Here is a 20,666-nt window from a genome sequence, read left to right on the forward strand (position 1 = left end):
TGCTGTCTGATGCTTCATAAACTCAGAGGAAAGACGTTGGCATGTGTTTTAGACCAAGTATTGGTGCTAAAATGTGGGAAAATCCTTCATTAATAACTTTGTGCAACTTGAAGTACTGTTGCTTGTCCGTTAATACAACCGGATGCAGGTCAGACTTGTATTGAAATTGATACAGAAATAATATTCAGTCTGAAGTGGTAAGAGTTCAGTCACAACTTTGACAGAAATGTGAGCATTCAGACATGAAGGCATGTTCAGCTGCCACCAGATTAACCCTCCTGTTGTCCTCATTTATGGGCACCAAAAAATATAATTTCCTTGTCTGAAAAAATTCAAAAACTCAGCAAAAAATTCCCCAAATTTCTGAAAATTTGCAAAACCTTCAGGAAGAAAATTCCAATAATTCCTTAAAAGTTTCCCTTAAAAGTTTAATTTAAAAAAAAAAATGAGTAAAATCTTCAAAAAAATCCTTAAGATATCTAAAGTGATTCCATATATATATCAGTAAAACTTCTAATGTGTTCTTAAGAAACATTTTTAACATTTCTTTTTTCCATCAAAAAATATTCAAAGATTTCCCAAAAATGTTGAAAATGTGGACATCAGAAGTTTCACTGTGAAAATATAATCTTTTCCCACATTTTCAAACTTTAAAACGGGTCAATTTTGACCCGCAAGACGACACGAGGGTTAAAATGACTTGCTCTGATGATTTTAGACGCCTGGAGGTGGAGTAGGGGGGCAGAGAGATGCTACATCTCTCTGCCCCCCTACTGTATACTGTATAGATTGTACAGTCCATGGAGGGTCGATCCTCAATCATAGCGCCTCCATTTCCCAGACTGCACCGCTTCGTTTGCATCCGCCATATTGCCTTCGCCTAAACGCGCTGGCTGGATCTTCTCGCTCCTACAACAGAAAATGTAAGTCCAGAAACAATATTTCACGCCAGCTGTGGATATTTCGCTTTTGATTGCGGGTTTGCTCATCGCCGGCGAGTTTCTGATTGTTAAAACGCCGTAAATGAGGCTCTGAGGACGAACAGTTCAGCTGAGGAGGCTGGTGCGTCGGCTCTTTATCTGTTGTTTTTTCCTCAGTCAGCGACGAATTACATCCACGACTCCCCCGTAATATTCCAGAAAGCAGCTATTTTCATGATCGTTCGCCCTGTTTAACCATAACCGAATGAGCTGTCCCTCACGCCTGTGTGTTGTCTATCTGTAGCTTATTTTCCTGTAGTGTTAGCGCTACACTAGCCTGTCTGGTGGCTAGTTAGCATTAGCCGAGCCCCTTGAAATCAGTGCGCGGGGTCCGTCTATGATCAGCTAGCACCAAAAACAAACTGAATCTAATGTCAGGTTCTGCTCCGTGCCTTGAGCTTGCAAGAAAAGCTAAGGTAAAAGCCAAAAGCTGTGTGTCTGAATCGAATCGGCAGCTACAGCACACAGGGAATTAATTATTGACATGTATTGATGGTTGCGGTGCAGGTTAGCAAGGAAAGGCAGCTGTATTTATATAGACCAGGAGAGTCAAACTCATCTTAGTCCAGGTTCCACATCCAGTCCAGTTTGAGCTCCAGTGGACCAGTGAAATCACAGGATAATATCCTATAAATAACCACAACTCCAAATTTTCCCTTTGTTTTAGTGCAAAAAAGTACATTCTGAAAATGTTCACATTTAAGGAATTATCTTTATACAAAACATCATGAACAACCTGAAATTTCTGAAGAAAAATAAATTCAATTTCAGCAATATGATGCGTCAGTTTATGATTTACACATTACAACTTCCAGATCACAGAGTGTCTACAAAGGAACACAACATTTAGTCACAGGTATATTGAACTGAATGATATAGGATTTTATTTCATGATCAAAATGACAAAAATCCTACCAAAAAGACAAAAAAAAGCCCAAAAACGAGACAAAATATTACAAAAATGAGATGCAAAAGACAAAAACAAGACAGAAAACAACACAAAAACGAGACAAATGAAACAAAAAAAATCGGACAAAAAAGTTACAAAGCAACAAAAAAAAAATGGAAAAACGAGACAATTACACAAACGAGACCAAAAATGGCAAAAGCGAGAAACAAAATGACTAAAAAGGAGACAACACAAGCGAGACAAAAAAACACAAAATGACACAAATAATACACAAAACAAATAAAGCAAAACACAAAATGACAAAAGTGAGACAAAAAAACACGTGAGACAAAAAGGAAACACAAAATGACAAAAAACAGAAAAAAACGACAAAAACATGAGACGAATGACAAAAGTCAGACGAAAAACAAGACAAAATATTACAAAAATATGACACAAAAGAACAATGAACAATCTAGTATTTTACTTTATGATCGAAACAACTTGTCATGGTCTAGAAATGGTTTTAAATTTATAGTTTTACTAATTTACAATCTGCAGTTAATGTCTTCTCTGGAATTTTTTACACTTTGAGGGCCGGATTGGATCCTCTGGAGGACTGCTTTTGGTCCACGGGCCCCATGTTGGACACCCCTGTTATAGAACATTTCATACACGAGGGCAACTAAATGTACTTTACATGAAAACATTAGAAACAATCAGACAACCATAAAAAGCACAATTAAAATGATGAATGTAATAAAACATAGAAAAGAACAGGAAAATTAGAAATATACTCAAAAAATCTGATTACCATTTGCATTTAAAACAATTTAAAATAAGCTATAATAGGAAAGCAGTGGCAAACAGAAAAGCCTTGAGCTGTGATTTAACAGAAGTGAGAGTTGGAGCAGACCTCCAGCTTTCTTTTTTTTTTTTTTATTTATTTATTTTTTTTTGGAACTTTATTTATGAATTTTGGCAGCGTGTGAAATTAGATCAATACAAAATGCAAAATGTTTACAGCTGCACATTTTCAGTCCCCAACATTTAAGACAGGTACACGAACAAATATGTAAAAATATAACATCATGAAAAACATGGTACAAACAGAAACACACATACAAAAAAAAAAAAAAAACTTAAGTCGGTTTGTTTTTCAGCAGTTAAGTAATGACATTTAGAGCTGTGGTTGGATGAAAGTACTATGGAATGGTGTACATTTTATAAGTATCAATGTAGTTCAAAAAGGGTTGCCATGTTTTGTTAAACTTGGTTAATGAACCACTCAGCGTGCATCTCATTTTCTCTAGATGTAAAAACCTCATAACATCACTGATCCACTGGTCATGAGTTGGAGGACTTTCCTGTTTCCACCTCAAGAGTATAAGGCGTCGCGCAAGTAAAGAAGTGAAGGCAATTGCATTTGAGTGGACTTTAGACATAGAGATGTCAGGGGGTATGACTCCAAAAAGTGCAGTCAGGGCGGATCGAGGAAGAGTAATTTTAAATACAACGGATAAAGTATTAAAGATAGATGTCCAGTAATTGTTGAGACTTGAACATGTCCAGAAGGTGTGCAGAAGTGAACCTATATCTGATTTGCAGCGATTACACGTTGGGTCAATATTTGAGTAAAATTTGGATAATTTTTCCTTGGAATTGTGTAAGCGATGGAGAACCTTAAATTGGATGAGTCCATGTCTAGCACAAATGGAGGATGAATGTACTCTGTGCAGCATCGAAGTCCAGAGGTCATCTGATATAGTGATTTCTAAATCTTCCTCCCAGTGTGATTTTAATATAGACATTGAAGGAGATTGAGAATCTAACAATAAACTATATATATCCCTAATCACCCCTTTCTTGTTTACATCAATATCCAGAATATTATCCAAAGTTGTTATTTCTGTTAAGTTAGGAAAGGTATTAAATCTACTATTTATAAAATGACGTATTTGCATATAACGGAAGAAATGTGTACGGGGTATATTAAACTGTTCAGTTAATTGGGAGAATGAAGCAAAAACACCATCAATAAATAAGTCTTTTAAAGTGCGCAATCCATTGTTACTCCAAATCCTAAATGATGAATCAGTTAAAGAGGGTGGAAACATGTGATTTGAGCACAAAGGGGCTTTTCTAGATATGGTTTGTAAACCAAATTTCTTTCTACATTGCACCCAGATTTTTAAAGAATTACAAAGAACAAGATTACATTTATAAGGGTTCAAGTCTAAAGGAAGCGCTGAGCACAACAATGCAGGCAAAGATGACCTTCCACAATTAGATGATTCTATATGTACCCAAGAGGGAGCCTCGAATGTTAAACAACCAGTCCAGTAGAGCATATTGCGAATATTGGCTGCCCAATAATAAAGTTGAAAGCTTGGTAAAGCTAATCCACCTACTGGTCTAAGTCTTTGCATAAAACCTTTACGTATACGAGGAGATTTACCGTTCCAAATGAATGTTGAAATAACTTTATCCACAGCAGTAAAGAACCTTTTTGGTAAGTACAGTGGAATACATTGGAACAAATATAAGTACTTTGGTAATATATTTATTTTTACAGAATTGATTCGGCCAATCAGCGACAGCGGGAGATTATTCCATCCCTCCAAATCTGTTTTTGTTTTTTCAAAAAGAGGTGCAAAGTTGTCCTCATAGAGTAATTTATATCGACTAGTTACTTTGATACCCAAGTAGGTTAAATTATCTGATTTGACTTTAAATTGAAAGTTAGCAAATGAAATACTCTTTGCCTTGGTGTTTATCTTAAGCAACTCACTCTTAGGCATGTTTATCTTATAACCCGATATCCTTCCAAAGTTATCAAAAGTGGCAAGGGCATGAGGAAGAGAGGCAAGTGGATCAGACACATACATCAAGAGGTCGTCGGCATACAGCGAGAGTTTATGCTCAAAGCCCGCTCTAATTATGCCTTTAACATTTTTATCTGTCCTTAACTTAATAGCTAGAGGCTCTATAGATAAAGCAAAAAGAAGGGGGGAAAGGGGGCATCCCTGTCTTGTGCCACGGTGGAGTGGGAAATAAGGAGAATAAAGAGAATTTGTCCTAATTCGAGCTAAGGGAGAAGAATAGAGTAGTTGCACCCAAGAAATAAATTTGGGTCCAAAACCGAATCTATTAAGACTATAGAACAAGTAGTCCCACTCCACCCGATCAAACGCCTTTTCAGCATCAAGTGATAAAGCTATTTCTGGAACCGGGGTTGATTGTGTGTATAGTATGTTAAAAAAGCGGCGCAAGTTAAATAAACCATGCCTGCCCTTAATGAACCCAGTTTGATCAGAAGCAGTCAAGGAAGGTAAATGCCTTTCAAGTCGTAGAGCAAGAGTTTTTGACAAAATTTTAAAATCTACATTTAACAATGATATGGGACGATACGAAGAGCAATCTAATGGATCCTTGTTTGGTTTTAGTATAACCCGTATATTTGCATGTCGTAGCGTGGGGGGAAGGCATCCAGCATTAAGAGATTCTATAAACATGTCCCTTAGTAAGGGAGCAAGGCTATCCTTAAAAGTCTTAAAAAATTCTACCGGGAATCCATCGGGTCCTGGCGACTTCCCTCCCTGCATCGAGGTAATAGCTGACTTGATTTCTTCAATAGAGATGCTCTCATCCAACTGGTCCCTAAAAGCTTGATTTAAAGTTGGTAGAGATAAATTGTCAAAGAAATGATCAAATAGCTGGGATGAATGTAAAGTTTCAGATTGGTAAAGTTTTGAATAGAATGCCTGAAAGGTCTCGTTAATTTTTTTAGAATCAGTAGTAACATCACCTTGAGTTCTAATTTTTAATATATATTGTGTAGCTTCTGATTTACGCAATTGGTGTGCCAAAATCTTAGATTCCCTTTCCCCATGCTCATACCATAACCTTCTGGACTTGAAAATCATCCGCTCCGCATGCTGTGTAGAAATCAGATTGAATTCAGTTTGTAGAACCATTCTTTGTTTAAATAGATCTGGGGATGGATTAATGGAGTGCTGATCATCTAGCTGTTTAATTAAAGCAGTCAATTCAGTTAAGCGTTTTTGTTTCTGTCTCTTGCTGTGGGAGCAATATGATATAATATGACCTCGTAAGAAAGCTTTCAAACTTTCCCAAATAGTACTACGAGTCACATCAGGGGTCATATTAGTTTCCAGAAAGACATCAATTTGTTTGGAAATGTACTCAACAAATGAATTGTCAGATAAGAGGAGAGGGTTAAGTCGCCAAGTGTATACACGGGGTTCTTCTGGTAACAAAAGTTCTAAAATGAGTGGACTATGATCAGATATAACAATGCTACTGTAATTAGATGTTTTAACTTTTTGAAGAATTTTTTGATCAACAAAGAAGTAATCGATGCGAGAGTAAGTTTGGTGTACACTTGAGAAGAAAGAATATTGTTTAGTCGAGGGATTTAAAAATCGTCAAATATCAACAGCCCCATAAGTCTTTAGATAAGAATGTAAGACTTGTGCAGATCTTGAAATTGAAACAGGCTTATTGGAAGATCGATCCAGCACAGGGTTCATAACCATATTCATATCCCCTCCAAGTATTAAATAGTGACTATCAACCTGGGGTAGTAAATCAGAATAAAATTTATGATTGTCCCAATTGGGGGCATATATATTTGCCAGAATAAGTGGAGTATTATAAAGAGAGCCAGTCACAATTATATATCGGCCATTAGAATCAGTGATTGTGTTAGAGACAATGAAAGGAGTATTTTTATCAATGAGAATTGCTGTGCCTCGAGCCCTTGAATTAAATTTAGAATGAAAAATTTGTCCAACCCAGCTTCTCTTTAAACGCTGGTGATCTGAATTTTTAAGGTGTGTTTCTTGTAGAAACACTACATTTCCCTTAAGATGATGGAGATGAGAAAGTATCTTATTGCATTTTATCGGATGATTCATTCCTCTTACATTCCAGCTGATGAAATTAACCTGGCAACCATTATTTACAAAAGACGAAAAATTATTGGATGCAGCAGTCACCGTTATGAGATTCAAAAACAAGTATTACAGGCCACAGTAAAGTCATAATGTAAACAATATAAAAAGTAACTGCTTTGTGCAAAAGTATAGGTAAAGGAATAGCAAAAAAAAAACAAAACCCCCCAAAAACAGAAAAAAACCAAAAAAAAAAAAACAAACAAACAAAAAAAACACAGTCGACACATAGATCTCCCCCCAAACAACCCTTGTGTTGTCCCCAAATGACAAACACAAAATCCCTGAAGCTTCTCTACTTCTTCAAGGAGTACCATTCACCTTTACAGAGGCCCATAATTATGAAGGTAATACTGAAGGTAGTAATAATCCGCATATCTAACCTCCATAATATTAATAACAAATATTTTATAAGAACACATACGTATTCAATTAACAAAAGATCCCAGGGAAGGGATAAATAAAACCAAACCATCTTCCTGTTGTGTTTTCGTTGTGGAAGGAAGAATTCTGAAACAAAACTGTCCCATGAATTATGAACATGTAGGAACACTGTAAACTCGAACAGTTTGTAATTTACACTGACTGTTCTATATATACACACCAATATAGTGCAAAGAGAAATAAAAAATAGGAGAAAAGAAAGAAAAAAATACTGTCCAATTGTCCTTAGTTTCTTTCACCTGAAGTTAGGGGAGACCGAACAAGCAAAAAAAGTCCACGTGCCTGGTGTAATATTACTAGTCATCCCCAAAATTGGAGATAGTGAAGGCCCTCGCATCTGAGGGGGAGTCAAAAACCTTCTTTTCTCCGTTGATGGTCACCTGGAGCCGAGCCGGAAAGAGCAGCCCGTAGCGGATCCCCTTTTCCCGAAGCGCCTTCTTCACCTCGTTAAAGGCTGCACGACGTCTATTGAGGTCAGCGCTGTAGTTCGGGAAAATGAAAATCCGCTTTCCTCGAAACTCCAAACGGCCCCTCTCTCTGGCAAGCCGCTGTATAAGCTCCTTCTCATGGAAGTAATGAACGCATACGATGAACGGCCGCGGCCGTCTCCCCTCCGCTGCGGTCGGAGCGGCGCCAGCCATCCGATGCGCTCTGTCAAGGAGTGGGGGTTTTTCAAGGCCATTGGGACCACCGAGGACTTCGTGTAGTAGCTCAGCAATAAATCTCGTCGGGTTCCCCCGCTCCAAGCCCTCCGGTATCCCCAGTAAGCGGAGGTTACATCGTCTGCTCCTATTCTCCAGATCGTCAACTTTCAGCAGTAGTTTGTCATATTTGTTGTGTAGCTCCGTGTAGCTCGCCTCCATAGTCACCAAACGAGCATCCTGGTTGTTAAGTTCGTTCTCATGTTCACCTAACTTCTCCCGACATTCAATCAGCCCCGTTGAAATGGGATCAATAGATCGTTTAATTTCGTCTCTCAGATTGTCATTCTCTTCCTTAATCACTTCTCTGACGATGTCCCGGAAGGTTTGCAAAGTGCTAGCATCGATAGCTACCTTGTTAGCTGCGGTAGCTGTAGCTCTGCTAGCCTCGAGTTCAGGAAGAGTAGGTTCAGACCTCCAGCTTTCAGGGAGTTTGTTCCAGATATGTGGAGCATAAAAAGTAAACGCTGATTCACCATGTTTAGTTCTAACTCTAGGGACTGGAAGCAGACCAGGACCTGAAGACCTCAGAGGTCCACATGGTTCAGAAAGTGACAGCAGATCAGCTAGAAACCATTCAGTGCTTAGTAAACCATCAGCAGGACTTTAAAATCTATTCTCTGGCAGACAGGAAGCCAGTAGCGATCTAAGAACTGGAGTGATCTACTTTTCTGCTCTGCAGCTGTCTGTGTGGATGGTTATAAAGTGGACACAAATTGGAAAGTGTTTTTTGTCTGTGAAGAAAAGTGCAATCCATTTACTGTTTATCTACAACAACAAAAAAATCCTACTAGTAATCATCACCACAGGTCACTGTGGCATCGTGGATTTCTAAGAAAATCTAATTTTCTTTTTCTGTGTTCCAGTTTTGCAGTGATGACTCAGACAGTTCAGACCAACGGGGTTCAACCCCTCAGTAAGACCTGGGAACTGAGTCTGTATGAGCTACAGAGAACTCCACAGGTAACGCTTCATACCATAATAATGCATCACCATCAGTTTGATTTTGTTTGTTTCACGTGTGTTTTCTGCTACATGGCCTTTAAATGCTTTTTAGACCTAAAAAGTTTTGTCTAGGGCTGCAGCTATCGATTATTTTAGTAATCGAGTATTCTATCGATTATTCTGGCGAGTAATCGGATTCCGCACTAGGCATGCACAAATTATACAACGACTGAGAAGCCTTGGCTAAATACTGCACTCTCAGCTGCCAATATGGACTCACCTGCAGCTGGATCTCACGCCTTACTAAGATCCGCCCCCACTCTACTTCCCATTGGCTACTGATATTAGTTTGGTTGAGAGCAAAAGCTGCGTTCCCCTCATTCCATTCATTGGTAGATGAACTTGATTGGCAATGTAGTCCAGTCTTTTTTTTTTTTTTTTTGAACCAAACGCAGGCGCTCTACAAAGATCTTGTATTAATGCTGGGAGTCGAACCAAAGTCTTCTCCAGAACATCTCAAAGATTCTCTTTGCCTGTCTTCTAACCTCTGATGCCCCTACTCCTCCCTGCATCAGCTAGGGTTAAATAAGGTGTTGTCATCCCTGCAGTAATTATCCAGTGGAAGGATCTGACCTATTTGCTCAGTTAAATCCAGATGGGGACTTTTTTTTTGGAGAGGCGGTGTCTAACACAGATATGTGCAACATCCAAAAAGACATCTCCTCCATAGCTGTGGTCATAATTGTTTCGGACACGACTACATGAGTGTCAGTCCAAAGATGTAGATGTATTTGTGTGTGCTGACCTACATCTCGATCTGTTTCTTGCTGCCACAGGAGGCTATAACGGATGGACTGGAGATAGCAGTGTCGCCCAGGTCCTTGCACAGCGAACTCATGTGTCCGATCTGTCTGGACATGTTGAAGAACACAATGACAACCAAAGAATGTCTGCACCGCTTCTGTGCTGATTGTATCATCACAGCTTTGAGATCTGGGTGAGTTTCTAACCAGGCGAACCCCTTCTATATCCAGGTTCATCTCAATGCGCGGTGGAAGTAATGTAGATGATGAAATGCTGGAGCGTAGAATGTATAGAAAAATGACCTTTTACAGCACAAAATAGTTAAAAGCATAGTAGTTTATATAGTGTTTTTGCTGGGACTCTAGATATTGTCCCTATCACTTAGATTTAAGTTTCTTATGACAGAAGTTAAAATGCTTTTGATACAGTTGTTTGTATGGATGCATTGGCTCTGCTGTTTTAGCTGATGATCCTTCTGCTTGTCCTTGCAGTAATAAAGAGTGTCCTACCTGTCGTAAGAAGCTGGTGTCCAAGAGGTCGTTGCGTCCAGACCCAAATTTTGATGCTCTGATTAGTAAGTAATCACCAAATCTATACAAATTGAAAACTGTCAGAACTTAGTCACAGAACACCACCAAGGTTAAAACTCCCTCATTTACCAATTTATTGAGCTTTTAACTCCTGTTTGATGGGCAATGACGAGACTAACACCATCCATAGTGGTCAGCGATCACAAACAAGTCCCGTGTCCCACATTTTTCTAATTCATCTACTGTTGGATTAGCCACAAACTCAGCCAACACAAACGTTGCCGTGCTCACCAACGACAGCTAACCAGGATAACACAACCCGTCACAACACCCGGTCACACACAACCGGACCGTATCACTGCAGTTACCGTGATGACGCACATTTAGCACAACACCACCAATACTCAACACACTTCCTTCAGTCCTGCCTGACTCTTCTGACCTGTCAGTGTTTCCTCTACATTCATTTAGGAGTGGCGGGCCACCATTCCTAAATCCTAGCCGCTGCTCCTTCAAAATTAGTTTTTGTTTTATTGTCGCAAATACCCCACCGCCGCATGTCTCCACCTTCACAGCAGAGTGCTGCACTGTGTCGGGTACTCAAAAGCACTGAGGTAAACTACAGATCACTATCTGTCTCAGTATCTACTCTTTGATACGTCGGGTTAATATGATTTTAATTACTCCTTAAAGTGACGTCACATCCAGCATCCAGGCAGCAGGTCAGAGAGTCAGAGGAGTGACGTCTTGGAAAGTAGGGCAGCGGCTTACCGGAGAAAAGTTATTAGCTTAAGATAACTCAGAGTCTACAAGTTAAACAGACATTCTTTAAATATTGATGTCCAGCTAACGCTACGTAGCATATCGGTAGCTTCAGTTCATTGGACCCGGTGCCAACTCAGTGTCGCTAAGGTGAGTAAACTACTGATAGCATTAAGCTAATATCTACACACCATGCATGAAGAACAGCTGACTGCGTTTTCAGATGAGCTTGTTCAAATATTTCTTTTTTGTGATCAACTTTTTTTTATTGCTCAACAAGGCATAAACAGGACAGCACGACAAATTGCACAATAAGCATTATATGAGTATAAGGAACAGATAAACAAAAACAATATAACAAAAAAATACAACAAGCATCAAATGCACCCCCCCCCCACCCAAAGAAATATATAATAACAAAAATAAATAAATAAATGAATGAATATTTTTGGGCTGCACAGTGGTGTAGTGGTTAGCACTTTCGCCTTGCAGCAAGAAGGTCCCTGGTTCGCGTCCCGGCTTTCCCGGGATCTTTCTGCATGGAGTTTGCATGTTCTCCCTGTGCATGCGTGGGTTTTCTCCGGGTACTCCGGCTTCCTCCCACAGTCCAAAAATATGCTGAGGTTAATTGATCATTCTAAATTGCCCGTAGGTGTGAATGTGAGAGTGATTGTTTGTCTCTGTATGTAGCCCTGTGACAGACTGGTGACCTGTCCAGGGTGTCCCCTGCCTTCACCTGAGTCAGCTGGGATAGACTCCAGCCCCCCCATGACCCTAGTGAGGATTAAGCGGTGTATAGATAATGGATGGATGGATGGATGGATGAATATTTTTTTTTTTTTTTTAACAAATAATAAAAGTAAAATAAAAATAAACCCTGTGGGTGAGACAGTCTGATGAGTGAGTTAAGTTGCAGAGGTAATCAGTACATACATACATTTATATTCAGAATATATATACATGTACTGGACAGATGCACACACAGTCTCATAAATTGGAATTGATCAGATCACAGCCGACCCTTTAGCGCTGCCGCTGCTGAGAGTCACATATTCACATTCACCTCCCTTGCCTCATTTATGTGGGCAGTAGAGACTCCCATGTAAACAATGTCAAGAAATGTCAGGAGCCACTGTGTGACTGACAAAGTGTGTGGAGGTTTCCAGCGCATTGCAACCATTTTCTTAGCTGCTGTCAAACCGCTTGTTCACATATTTCTGTATATATTTCTGTAACGTTAATGTTTTATGTAATCATTAGACAGAGAGGAGCAGTGGAACAAAGTGAAGCAGAGCAGAGAGTAGAGGAGAAAAACCTAAAGGGAAGCATAGGCTATTTATTGTTTTTTTCATTTAATATTATTGTTTTATTTATTTTAAATTTTTACATTCAGCCTTTAAAAAGCCATTTTCAACAGGCCATTCAATAAATAGGTTGTAAAAGTAAAATAGTCAAATGTCATTTGTTTAAGCCCCCGCTGCTGAAAAAATCTTAGAGGAAACACTTCCTGTCTACCTTCTGAAGCATGCCGGGATCGAGGCGACTTTAAAGGCTGAACTGCCCTGAACGCCTCCCCCTAGCAGGGACTGGACTCCGCCTGGGATTAACCCCGAAAATAACAAAATCCGATGGAGGAGCTGAAGTAGCTCAGCTGGAAACTCACCTGTCAGTCTGAGGAAAGCTGTGAGTGGGGCGACAGCTAAACCGAAAAAATAAATAATTCTCACCAGCAAAAACTACACACTATGGCACAATCAACGGATCAGTTTCCCAAGTACTTCAGAAGAAATAGACGAGCCCCCAAATATGTTACGCCCCCGAGAACCAGGGGATGAGGGTAACAAGTATGAAGAAAAAACAGGCATTGTGTATTAAAAATATTATTTATATACAAAAAACAACAAAGAAAACTAAACTAAATTCAACACAGGTCGAGCTTATTACAAAGCTGCTCCAAAATTCAAAACACCACACTTTTGGCTTTCAGTAGAACTCTAGACACCAACAGAACCCACCAGCAGCGCTGATCAGGTCGGCTCAGCTTTTCACCACCCCTGCTGATTGAAGGAGCCACAGGTGCACCTGGCCACTCCCACTGGGTGTAACCTGAGAGAACAAGGGAGGAAACAGGAAGAAAACCACAACCTACCCTACCTATTCACATACCCGCAACAAGGAACGCAACACCAAACAAAAAAACTGAGGGGCTGAGTTGTCTTTTATGTTCATTTGTTGAGATTTTTCCATGGATTTCTGGAGGGCTTTGGTGCTACAGTGGAGTTTTGGGGGTCCTTCACCAAGAAAATTTGGTGTTATTTGACATTTAATGTAATTTTTACATCATTGTGGGCAAATCTGTATATATATATATATATATATATATATATATATATACACACAAACCAAAACTCCACAGGTTGTTGTTTTAGCTGTGGATTCTTCCATTTGATGGTGTAGCAGCATTTCTCTAGTCAGATTTCTAAATTGTCAGAAGGGATGTCACTGGCTTCGTGGATGTAGAAACCAGCCTGATTCCTCTCATACTTTTTCCTCATAATTCTTCATTGCAGTCCAGATTCTTTCCTTGCAGACTGAACTCATTTGCAGTTCATTTGTTTCGTCTGTGGCTAATGCAGCACACCACAGGACGGAGGACAGGAAGTAAACACTAGAAATGTCTCTATTTAAAAAGTGTCTAATGGACACTTAATTGTCTAGTACCTAAATATAAAACAACACGTTTCTTCAAGCATAATGTCCAGAAAAATATATTGTCTTGTTTTCAGGCCATTTGAGTATCGTTTCTCTCCGGAGCTTTACAGAGCTCTCATAGCTGAGTTATTTTCCATTCATTGGGCTTAGGCACTGCTGCACAAAAATGCTTTTGTCTAGGTGCTGTGCCTAAGCCTTATAGCGGTCATAAAAACCCTGCATTTATCCTGTTTCAGGTAAGATTTATCCCAGCCGTGACGAGTACGAAGCCCACCAGGAGAGAGTTTTGGCCCGCATTAGCAAACACAACAACCAGCAAGCCCTGTCCCACAGCATAGAAGAGGGGCTGAAGATACAGGCTATGACCAGGTAAAGCCTCAACACACACATCATGCAAACGCACGCATAAAACTCAAGTCTCCTCGAACAAATTGGATGTGCATTTATTTTGTCAGACTGCAGCGTGGCAAGAGACACACAGTGGAGAATGGAAGTGGAGCTGAGGACAACGGAGACTCTTCTCACTGTAGCAACGCCTCCGTCCACAGCAACCAGGTAAGATGTTCAGTACAACAAACGATCACACTGGTCATGACAGACGTATTATTCTGAAACTCAGAAAAGAAGCAAAACAAGTGGCAAAATGTACAAACATGGGAGGGAGGCCGTCCAGTTTTGTGTTGCTTTCATACAAATACCAAGTGAATGTGGTTTCCCAGGAGGCAGGTCCGAGCATCAAGCGCACTAAGACGAGCGACGACAGCGGTTTGGACATGGATAACGCTGCAGAGAACGGGGGCGGGGACTCTGTGATTGACGGGGGTGCCAGCGAAATAGAACTAGTGTTCAGGCCTCATCCCACCCTGATGGAGAAGGACGACGGTCACAACAGGTAGTCGGACACTCAGACCCAGCTGGTTCTGCTCTCTGTGGACCGAATAGTCAGTTTTATTTCAAACTTCAACAACAAACGCCGCGATGCATAGATCGTTTTAAACTGTTTTGCTGCCTTAGAATAGTGTTGCTTTTTAACCGACAGCTCAATAAGGAAAGTATGGTTTTATCTTGCTGACAAGTTTCCACTGCATCTGCAGTCTTCTTCAGAGCATCAGAGGACGTGTTGATGAATGTTGATGACATGTCCTTTTTATCACGTGTCCGGTCTGACAGATCTCTGAGAATCTGTCAGATCGGCCACGCCCCCCACCGTCCGGTGATCTCTGGAGGATGGACTCCAGGTGTTAGATCAGAGGTGTCAAACATGCGGCCTGCGGGCCAAAACCGGCCCTCCAGATTGTCCAATCCGGCCCATGGGACGACTTTGTAAAGAGTAAAAATTACAGAGAAGATGTTAACTGCAAATTGTAAACTGATAAAACTATAATTTTAGAATAAGTTCTAGACGATGACAAGTTGTTGTGATCATAAAGTAAAATATTAGATTGCTGATTGTTCTTTTGTCATTTTGTTTCTCATTTTTGTCTATTTTGTGTTGCCTTTTTGTCTCACTTGCGTTTTTTGTCGGTTTGTGTTTTGCTTTATTCACTCTTTGGTGCATCATTTTTGTCGTTTTGTGAGGTTTTTTGTGTTGCTTGTGCTGTTAGTCTATTGTTTCTCATTTTGTTTCCTCCTTTTGTCATTTTTTGTGTCATTTGTCATTTTTTTGTCTCTGCAACTTTTTTGTCATTTTTTTGTGTCATTTGTTTAATCTTTTGTCATTTTGTGTCTCATTTTTGTCATTTTGTGTCTTGTTTTTGTCTTTTTCTTGCCGTTTTGTGTCTCGTTTTTGTCGTTTTGTGTCTTGTTTTTGTGGTTTTGTGTCTCATTTTTGTAATTTGTCGTGGTTTAGTTGGTTTGTCTTTTTTCTGATTTTTGTCATTTTTATCATAAAGTAGGTTGTTCATGATAAAAAAATTTCCTTAAATGTGATCTTTTTTGCAGTAAAACAAAAGAAAAATTTGCCGTTGTGGCTGTTTATAGGTTATTATGCTGTGGTTTTACTGGTCCTGCCCACTTCTGATCAAACTGGGCTGAATGTGGAACCTGAACTAAAATGAGTTGGACACCCCTGTGTAAAACCACACTTTCCTTATTCAGTTGTCGGTTTAAAAGTAGCGATCTTCTATAATAAGAAACAGCAAAGTGAACATAACTCAACTGTTTTGCTGCCTAATTTTGCCTGCACAAATGCATTAACACAAAACATACAGAGCTGCCAGGAACATACATAACTGCGTGCACATCTGGCAGCTGTGCACGTTGAGTTGTTGCGACCGTCTGCTCATACATATATGTGTCTGATGGAATCGTTGCAGTGTGGAGTTCGTTCCTCGCTACATCAAGACGTCCGGTAACGCCACAGTGGATCACCTGTCTAAATACCTGGCCGTCCGACTGGCTCTGGAGGAGCTGAGAAGAAACGCAGAGGCCAGTCCTGTTAATGTGGAGGCAGCTTCAGAGAAACAGTACACCATCTACATCCCTACAGCTGGAAACCAGTTCACTGTGAGTACACAGACCTGGGTCAGGATGGGGAGCTGCTGTAAGAGCTGTAGGTTTTCTAATCTTTAATGCCGGTCACCTTAATCTGACTCTGCAATGTGTCTGCATTTGAAAAAGATCTGTGTAGAAAAGCATCTGAAACTGAAAAACACAATAACTCTTCTAACCCTCCTGTTGTCCTCATTTACGGGCACCAAAAAATATTGTTTCTTTGAAAAAAAATCCAGCAAAAAAATTCCCCAAATTACTGAAAAATTTGCAAAACCTTCAGGAAGAAAATTCGAATAATTCCTTAAAAGTTTTATTTTAAAAAAAATCCCCCAAATTTGGCAAGAAAAATCTTGTAAATATTTTCAAAAAATGAGAAAAATCTTCCAAAAAAATCCTAAAGATATCTAAAGTGATTCCACATATATCAGTAAAACTTCTAATATTTTCTTTAAGAACATTCACATAAAAATCAAACAAAATCAACCAAAATTGGGATGGAGGAGGTGGGCACTTGGGGACCTGTTGACAGGAACACTGTATTTAGAATGTAAGTGTAAAAACTTGTAAAATGAAATAAAGAATTAATAATTTAAAAAAAAAAAAAATCAACCAAAATCCAGTGAAATTCACTGGAATTTGGTTGATTTTTTTGTGAATGTTCTTAAGAAACATTTTTAACATTTCTTTTTTTCCACCAAAAAATGTTCTAAGATTTCCCAAAAATGTTGAAAATGTGGACATCAGAAGTTTCACTGTGGAATTATTAGGGCTGGCCTGAACAGCAGTTTCTGGGCTCCGAATATTCGGATCTCAAAATAAATATTCGGATGCCACCGTCACAATCGAACTGAAAAACTTCACTTATTGTGTCAAATATTGCTATGTGACAAAAATGCGATTAATTAATTACAAAGCCTGTAATTAATCAGATACTTTTTTTAAAATCACGTCCCACCACCAGTAAGTAAATCAGAACCTAAGAGGTTCGAATGGATTTTTCTGTCCTAAAGTGATGCATCATGTCTGAACTCTCTTCACAGGTCCTGAACGGTTCTTTCTCCCTGGAGCTGGTCAGCGAAAAGTACTGGAAGGTCAACAAGCCCATGGAGCTCTACTTTGCTCCCACTAAAGAACACAAGTAGACGCACATAAACACACACACACACACACACACACACATAAACACACACACACACACACATAAACACACACACACACACACACACAGACACACACACACACACACACACACACACACACACACACACACACACACACACACACACACACACACACACACACACACACACACACACACACACACACACACACACTCAGCGGTAGGAAGCGAACACATGGACTGGGCTACACCTGCATACACCAGAACCCAGAGGAGGGGAAGTGTGTGTCTGAAGGAGATGAAGGGTTGGTTTGGCCCTCAAAAAGGACTCTTGTAAAAAGAAAAACTCTGTTTTATATTCTCTGTATCTTTCTCTGTGTGTCTCTGTAGAAGGTAGCAGGTCAGTACAGCAGACTGTAGATTCTCTCCAAACACCCGGGTCCATCCTCACTCTGAATTAGCTTGTTTCAGACTTCATTAAATATGTTACAGCCTCCTTTAAAATGGGAGCTTTTGGCCTGAGAAATGAGTTAAAATGTTGAGTCTCTCCTTGTGTGACGCTACAGTCGATAGAGACCAGACCAGCTGTGTCCAAACGATGTAAATACTGCTGGACGTACACGTAGATACCACCTGGGTCAGTGTTTTAAACTGTAAAATGACTCATAGACAGAAAGATCATCGTTTAAATTTCACAGATTGAAGTATTTTGCTATTCAGTGTCTGTCTGTGGCTTGAATTCCCCTCTTTGAAATCAAGTTTCACTCTATTAAAAACTTGATTTGTAAATTTGAAAATGTGTTTTCTGGTAACTCATCTGAAGGTCTCTTTACTGGATCACACAACTGCCAGAAGAAGAAGTAGAAGGATTCAGCCTCGACTCTTTGGGGATCTAAAAATGTGAATCTGATTAATATATTTGTTGTTCAGCGTCGGCTTTGGGATTTAAGAACATTTGTGTTGTTTTAAGTTGGACATCACCCAGAGGGGAATTAGGATCACATGTATACAGACAGAATTCAGTGTTTAACATGAAGTAATCAGTGGCAGTTTAGAAAAATCTAATTCTTACAGATTTTAAAATCTAAATTGGCATCAAACAGACTGAAACCAACACTTTCCACTGCAGGAATGTACAGAAACCACCTCGTGAATCAGCTCTTTGTACATTTCTGTTTCCGTTGTGGCACAGCTCTGATGGTGGCACTAACCATGAGTGCAACAAAACAGCAACAAACTGGATGGAACTCCAGCTCTATGATCATCAGGGTTTGTTTTATTTGCCGATATCAGGAATGTCAAACTCATTTAGTTTACATTCAGCCTAATCTGACCTGAAAATGTTCACATTTAAGGAATTATCTTTTTACAAAACATTATGAACAACCTGAAATTTCTGAAGAAAAATAAATTCAGTTTCATCAACATTCAGCCTCAGTTTATCATTTCCACATTACAACTTCCAGATCAGTGTCTACAAAGGAACACAACATTTAGTCAGCTATCTGGAACTGATGATATAGGATTTTATTTTATGATCAAGACAACAACAGTCAAACAAAAAAGAGAAAAAACAACAAGACAAAATATTATAAAAATGAGACACAAAACTACAAATGCAAGAAACAAAATGACAAAAAATTAAATGACATGAAACAATGAAAGTTACAAAGGGTCGAAAGGACAAAAGCAAAATCAAAAATTACACAAATTAGACAAAAAAATGACACAAAAACAAATAAAACAACAAAAAATATAAAACAAGTGAGACAAAACTCACAAATTGAAAGAAAACGACACACAAAACGAACACCCCTGGCCTATGTGGTCATTTTTGTGTTGTTTATGTGCCTTCAAATGTAACCAGTCAGCAGGTTTCCGGTGCGTCTCGGATTGATTTATCCTGAAGTAGGAACATTTCTTACCTGAAAGACGTCCTGCAGCCTGAATGTGCTCAAAGGTTCTTAAAGTTCCTGCAGTGGAACACAGCTGATGGTGTGGATGTTTCGTCTCACTGAGGGGCTTTGAGCAGCGGTGGACGGTGCAGGCATATCCAATGAACAGCAGGACTCCTGTAGTTTGCAGAGCAGAGTGGAGGGAGCCAGGACTCGGAGAATCTGGAAGCTGTTGTGTTGATCTGTTGCCTGTAGGAACAAACTGTCCTCTGATGTCTGTGGCTGCTCTCTTCAGCTCGTCCTTTTATAAACGTCTTTTGTAACCTGGAGAGGAAGCGCTGTGTGTGAATGCAGGAGGGTTTTGAGGGGAGGGAGGGGATGTATTGTTATTTTTTGCAGCACCATAGACAGTCTGACCATTCCAGTATTCACCATCTTTCATTAAACTGGGTGTTTTCTAAGCGAGGGTTTGGATAAATGTTTTATTCTCTATGGAGCTTAACCCTCCTTTTGTCCTCAATTACAGGCACCAAAAAATATTGTTTCCTTGTCTGAAAAAATCCAAAAAAATGCAGAAAAATTCCCCAAATTTCTGAAAATTTGCAAAACATTCAGGAAGAAAATTCCAATAATTCCTTAAAAGTTTCCCGTAAAAGTTTCATTTTTAAAAAAATCCCCCAAATTTGGCAAGAAAATTCTTTATATTTTCAAAAAATTTGTAAAAATCTTCCAAAAAATCCTAAAAATATCTAAAGTGATTCCATATATATCAGTAAAACTTCTAATATTTTCTGGACATCAGAAGTTTCACTGTGAAAATATATATATTTTCCCACATTTTCAAACTTTAAAACGGATCAGTTTGACCCGCAGGACGACATGAGGGTTAACTTCAGAGTCTGAATGTCAAACGAGCAGAAACTCCAGAGAAATTAGTGAAACCTTCCGAGTGAATGTGAAACCACAAATGTTCCTTTGACCCTTTTTGCCGCCTTCTTTCCTTCTGCAGCTGATTTGTCATCGCACCTCGAAGATCCGCAAACATTTACATACGTGATCTTTTTAACTGGACTTTCTGTCTGTGGGAAATGATGATGAACCAGTTTGTTTTTTTAAACTGTGGCAGAGAAATGTAAAGTTTGTCAGTATGAGCAGAACTGCAGAGTGCGATGGCTGCTAACGGCCACTAGGGGGCTCCACTGATCTGAGTGAATGGATGAGTGTTTTTCTGCATCTGCACTCATGGACTCGTTCTCACTGCTGTTACACAACTGTACGTTTTTGTTTTTTAAAGGTTGGAAAGGACGTTTTACTGACAGCGAAACCTGGAAGCTTTTTTTCCTTTTTTTGTCAAACGAAAGTTTGATATTTTGCAGTGGGTTTATGATGTAGCGTCTCTATTTGATATTTTGATT

At 39.4% G+C, this 20,666-nt stretch overlaps 2 protein-coding genes across 3 annotated transcripts in view; one reads left to right on the forward strand and one right to left on the reverse strand.

Moving 5' to 3' along the window:
* The window catches only part of cdh6 (cadherin 6), a 224,831-nt gene that overhangs the window by 41,605 nt on the left and 162,560 nt on the right, over nucleotides 1-20,666 (reverse strand). The gene's annotated exons all lie outside the window — the stretch shown is intronic.
* rnf2 (ring finger protein 2) lies at nucleotides 835-18,783 on the forward strand. 2 transcript variants are annotated; one of them, XM_023294284.3, is made up of 9 exons: nucleotides 835-923; nucleotides 8,857-8,953; nucleotides 9,772-9,932; nucleotides 10,231-10,313; nucleotides 13,980-14,112; nucleotides 14,199-14,298; nucleotides 14,463-14,635; nucleotides 16,059-16,248; nucleotides 17,277-18,783. In XM_023294284.3, the coding sequence occupies exons 2-9, from the start codon at nucleotides 8,867-8,869 to the stop codon at nucleotides 17,376-17,378; spliced, it is 1,029 nt and encodes a 342-aa protein (XP_023150052.1). In that variant the 5' UTR covers nucleotides 835-923; nucleotides 8,857-8,866; the 3' UTR covers nucleotides 17,379-18,783. The 2 variants fall into 2 exon arrangements, with proteins under 2 accessions (XP_023150052.1, XP_054870250.1); XM_055014275.1 differs by lacking the exon at nucleotides 835-923 and adding an exon at nucleotides 951-1,062.

The sequence above is a fragment of the Amphiprion ocellaris genome, chromosome 10 (genome assembly GCF_022539595.1).
Source record: "Amphiprion ocellaris isolate individual 3 ecotype Okinawa chromosome 10, ASM2253959v1, whole genome shotgun sequence".
NCBI classification, from domain to species: Eukaryota; Metazoa; Chordata; class Actinopteri; family Pomacentridae; genus Amphiprion; species Amphiprion ocellaris.

Coding starts and splice junctions, on each gene's coding strand:
- rnf2 (XM_023294284.3), top strand. CDS start 8,867: ATGACTCAGACAGTTCAGACCAACGGGGTTCAACCCCTCAGTAAGACC. Junction 8,954..9,771: donor AGCTACAGAGAACTCCACAG/GTAACGCTTCAT, acceptor TTGCTGCCACAG/GAGGCTATAACGGATGGACT. Junction 9,933..10,230: donor ATCACAGCTTTGAGATCTGG/GTGAGTTTCTAA, acceptor TTGTCCTTGCAG/TAATAAAGAGTGTCCTACCT.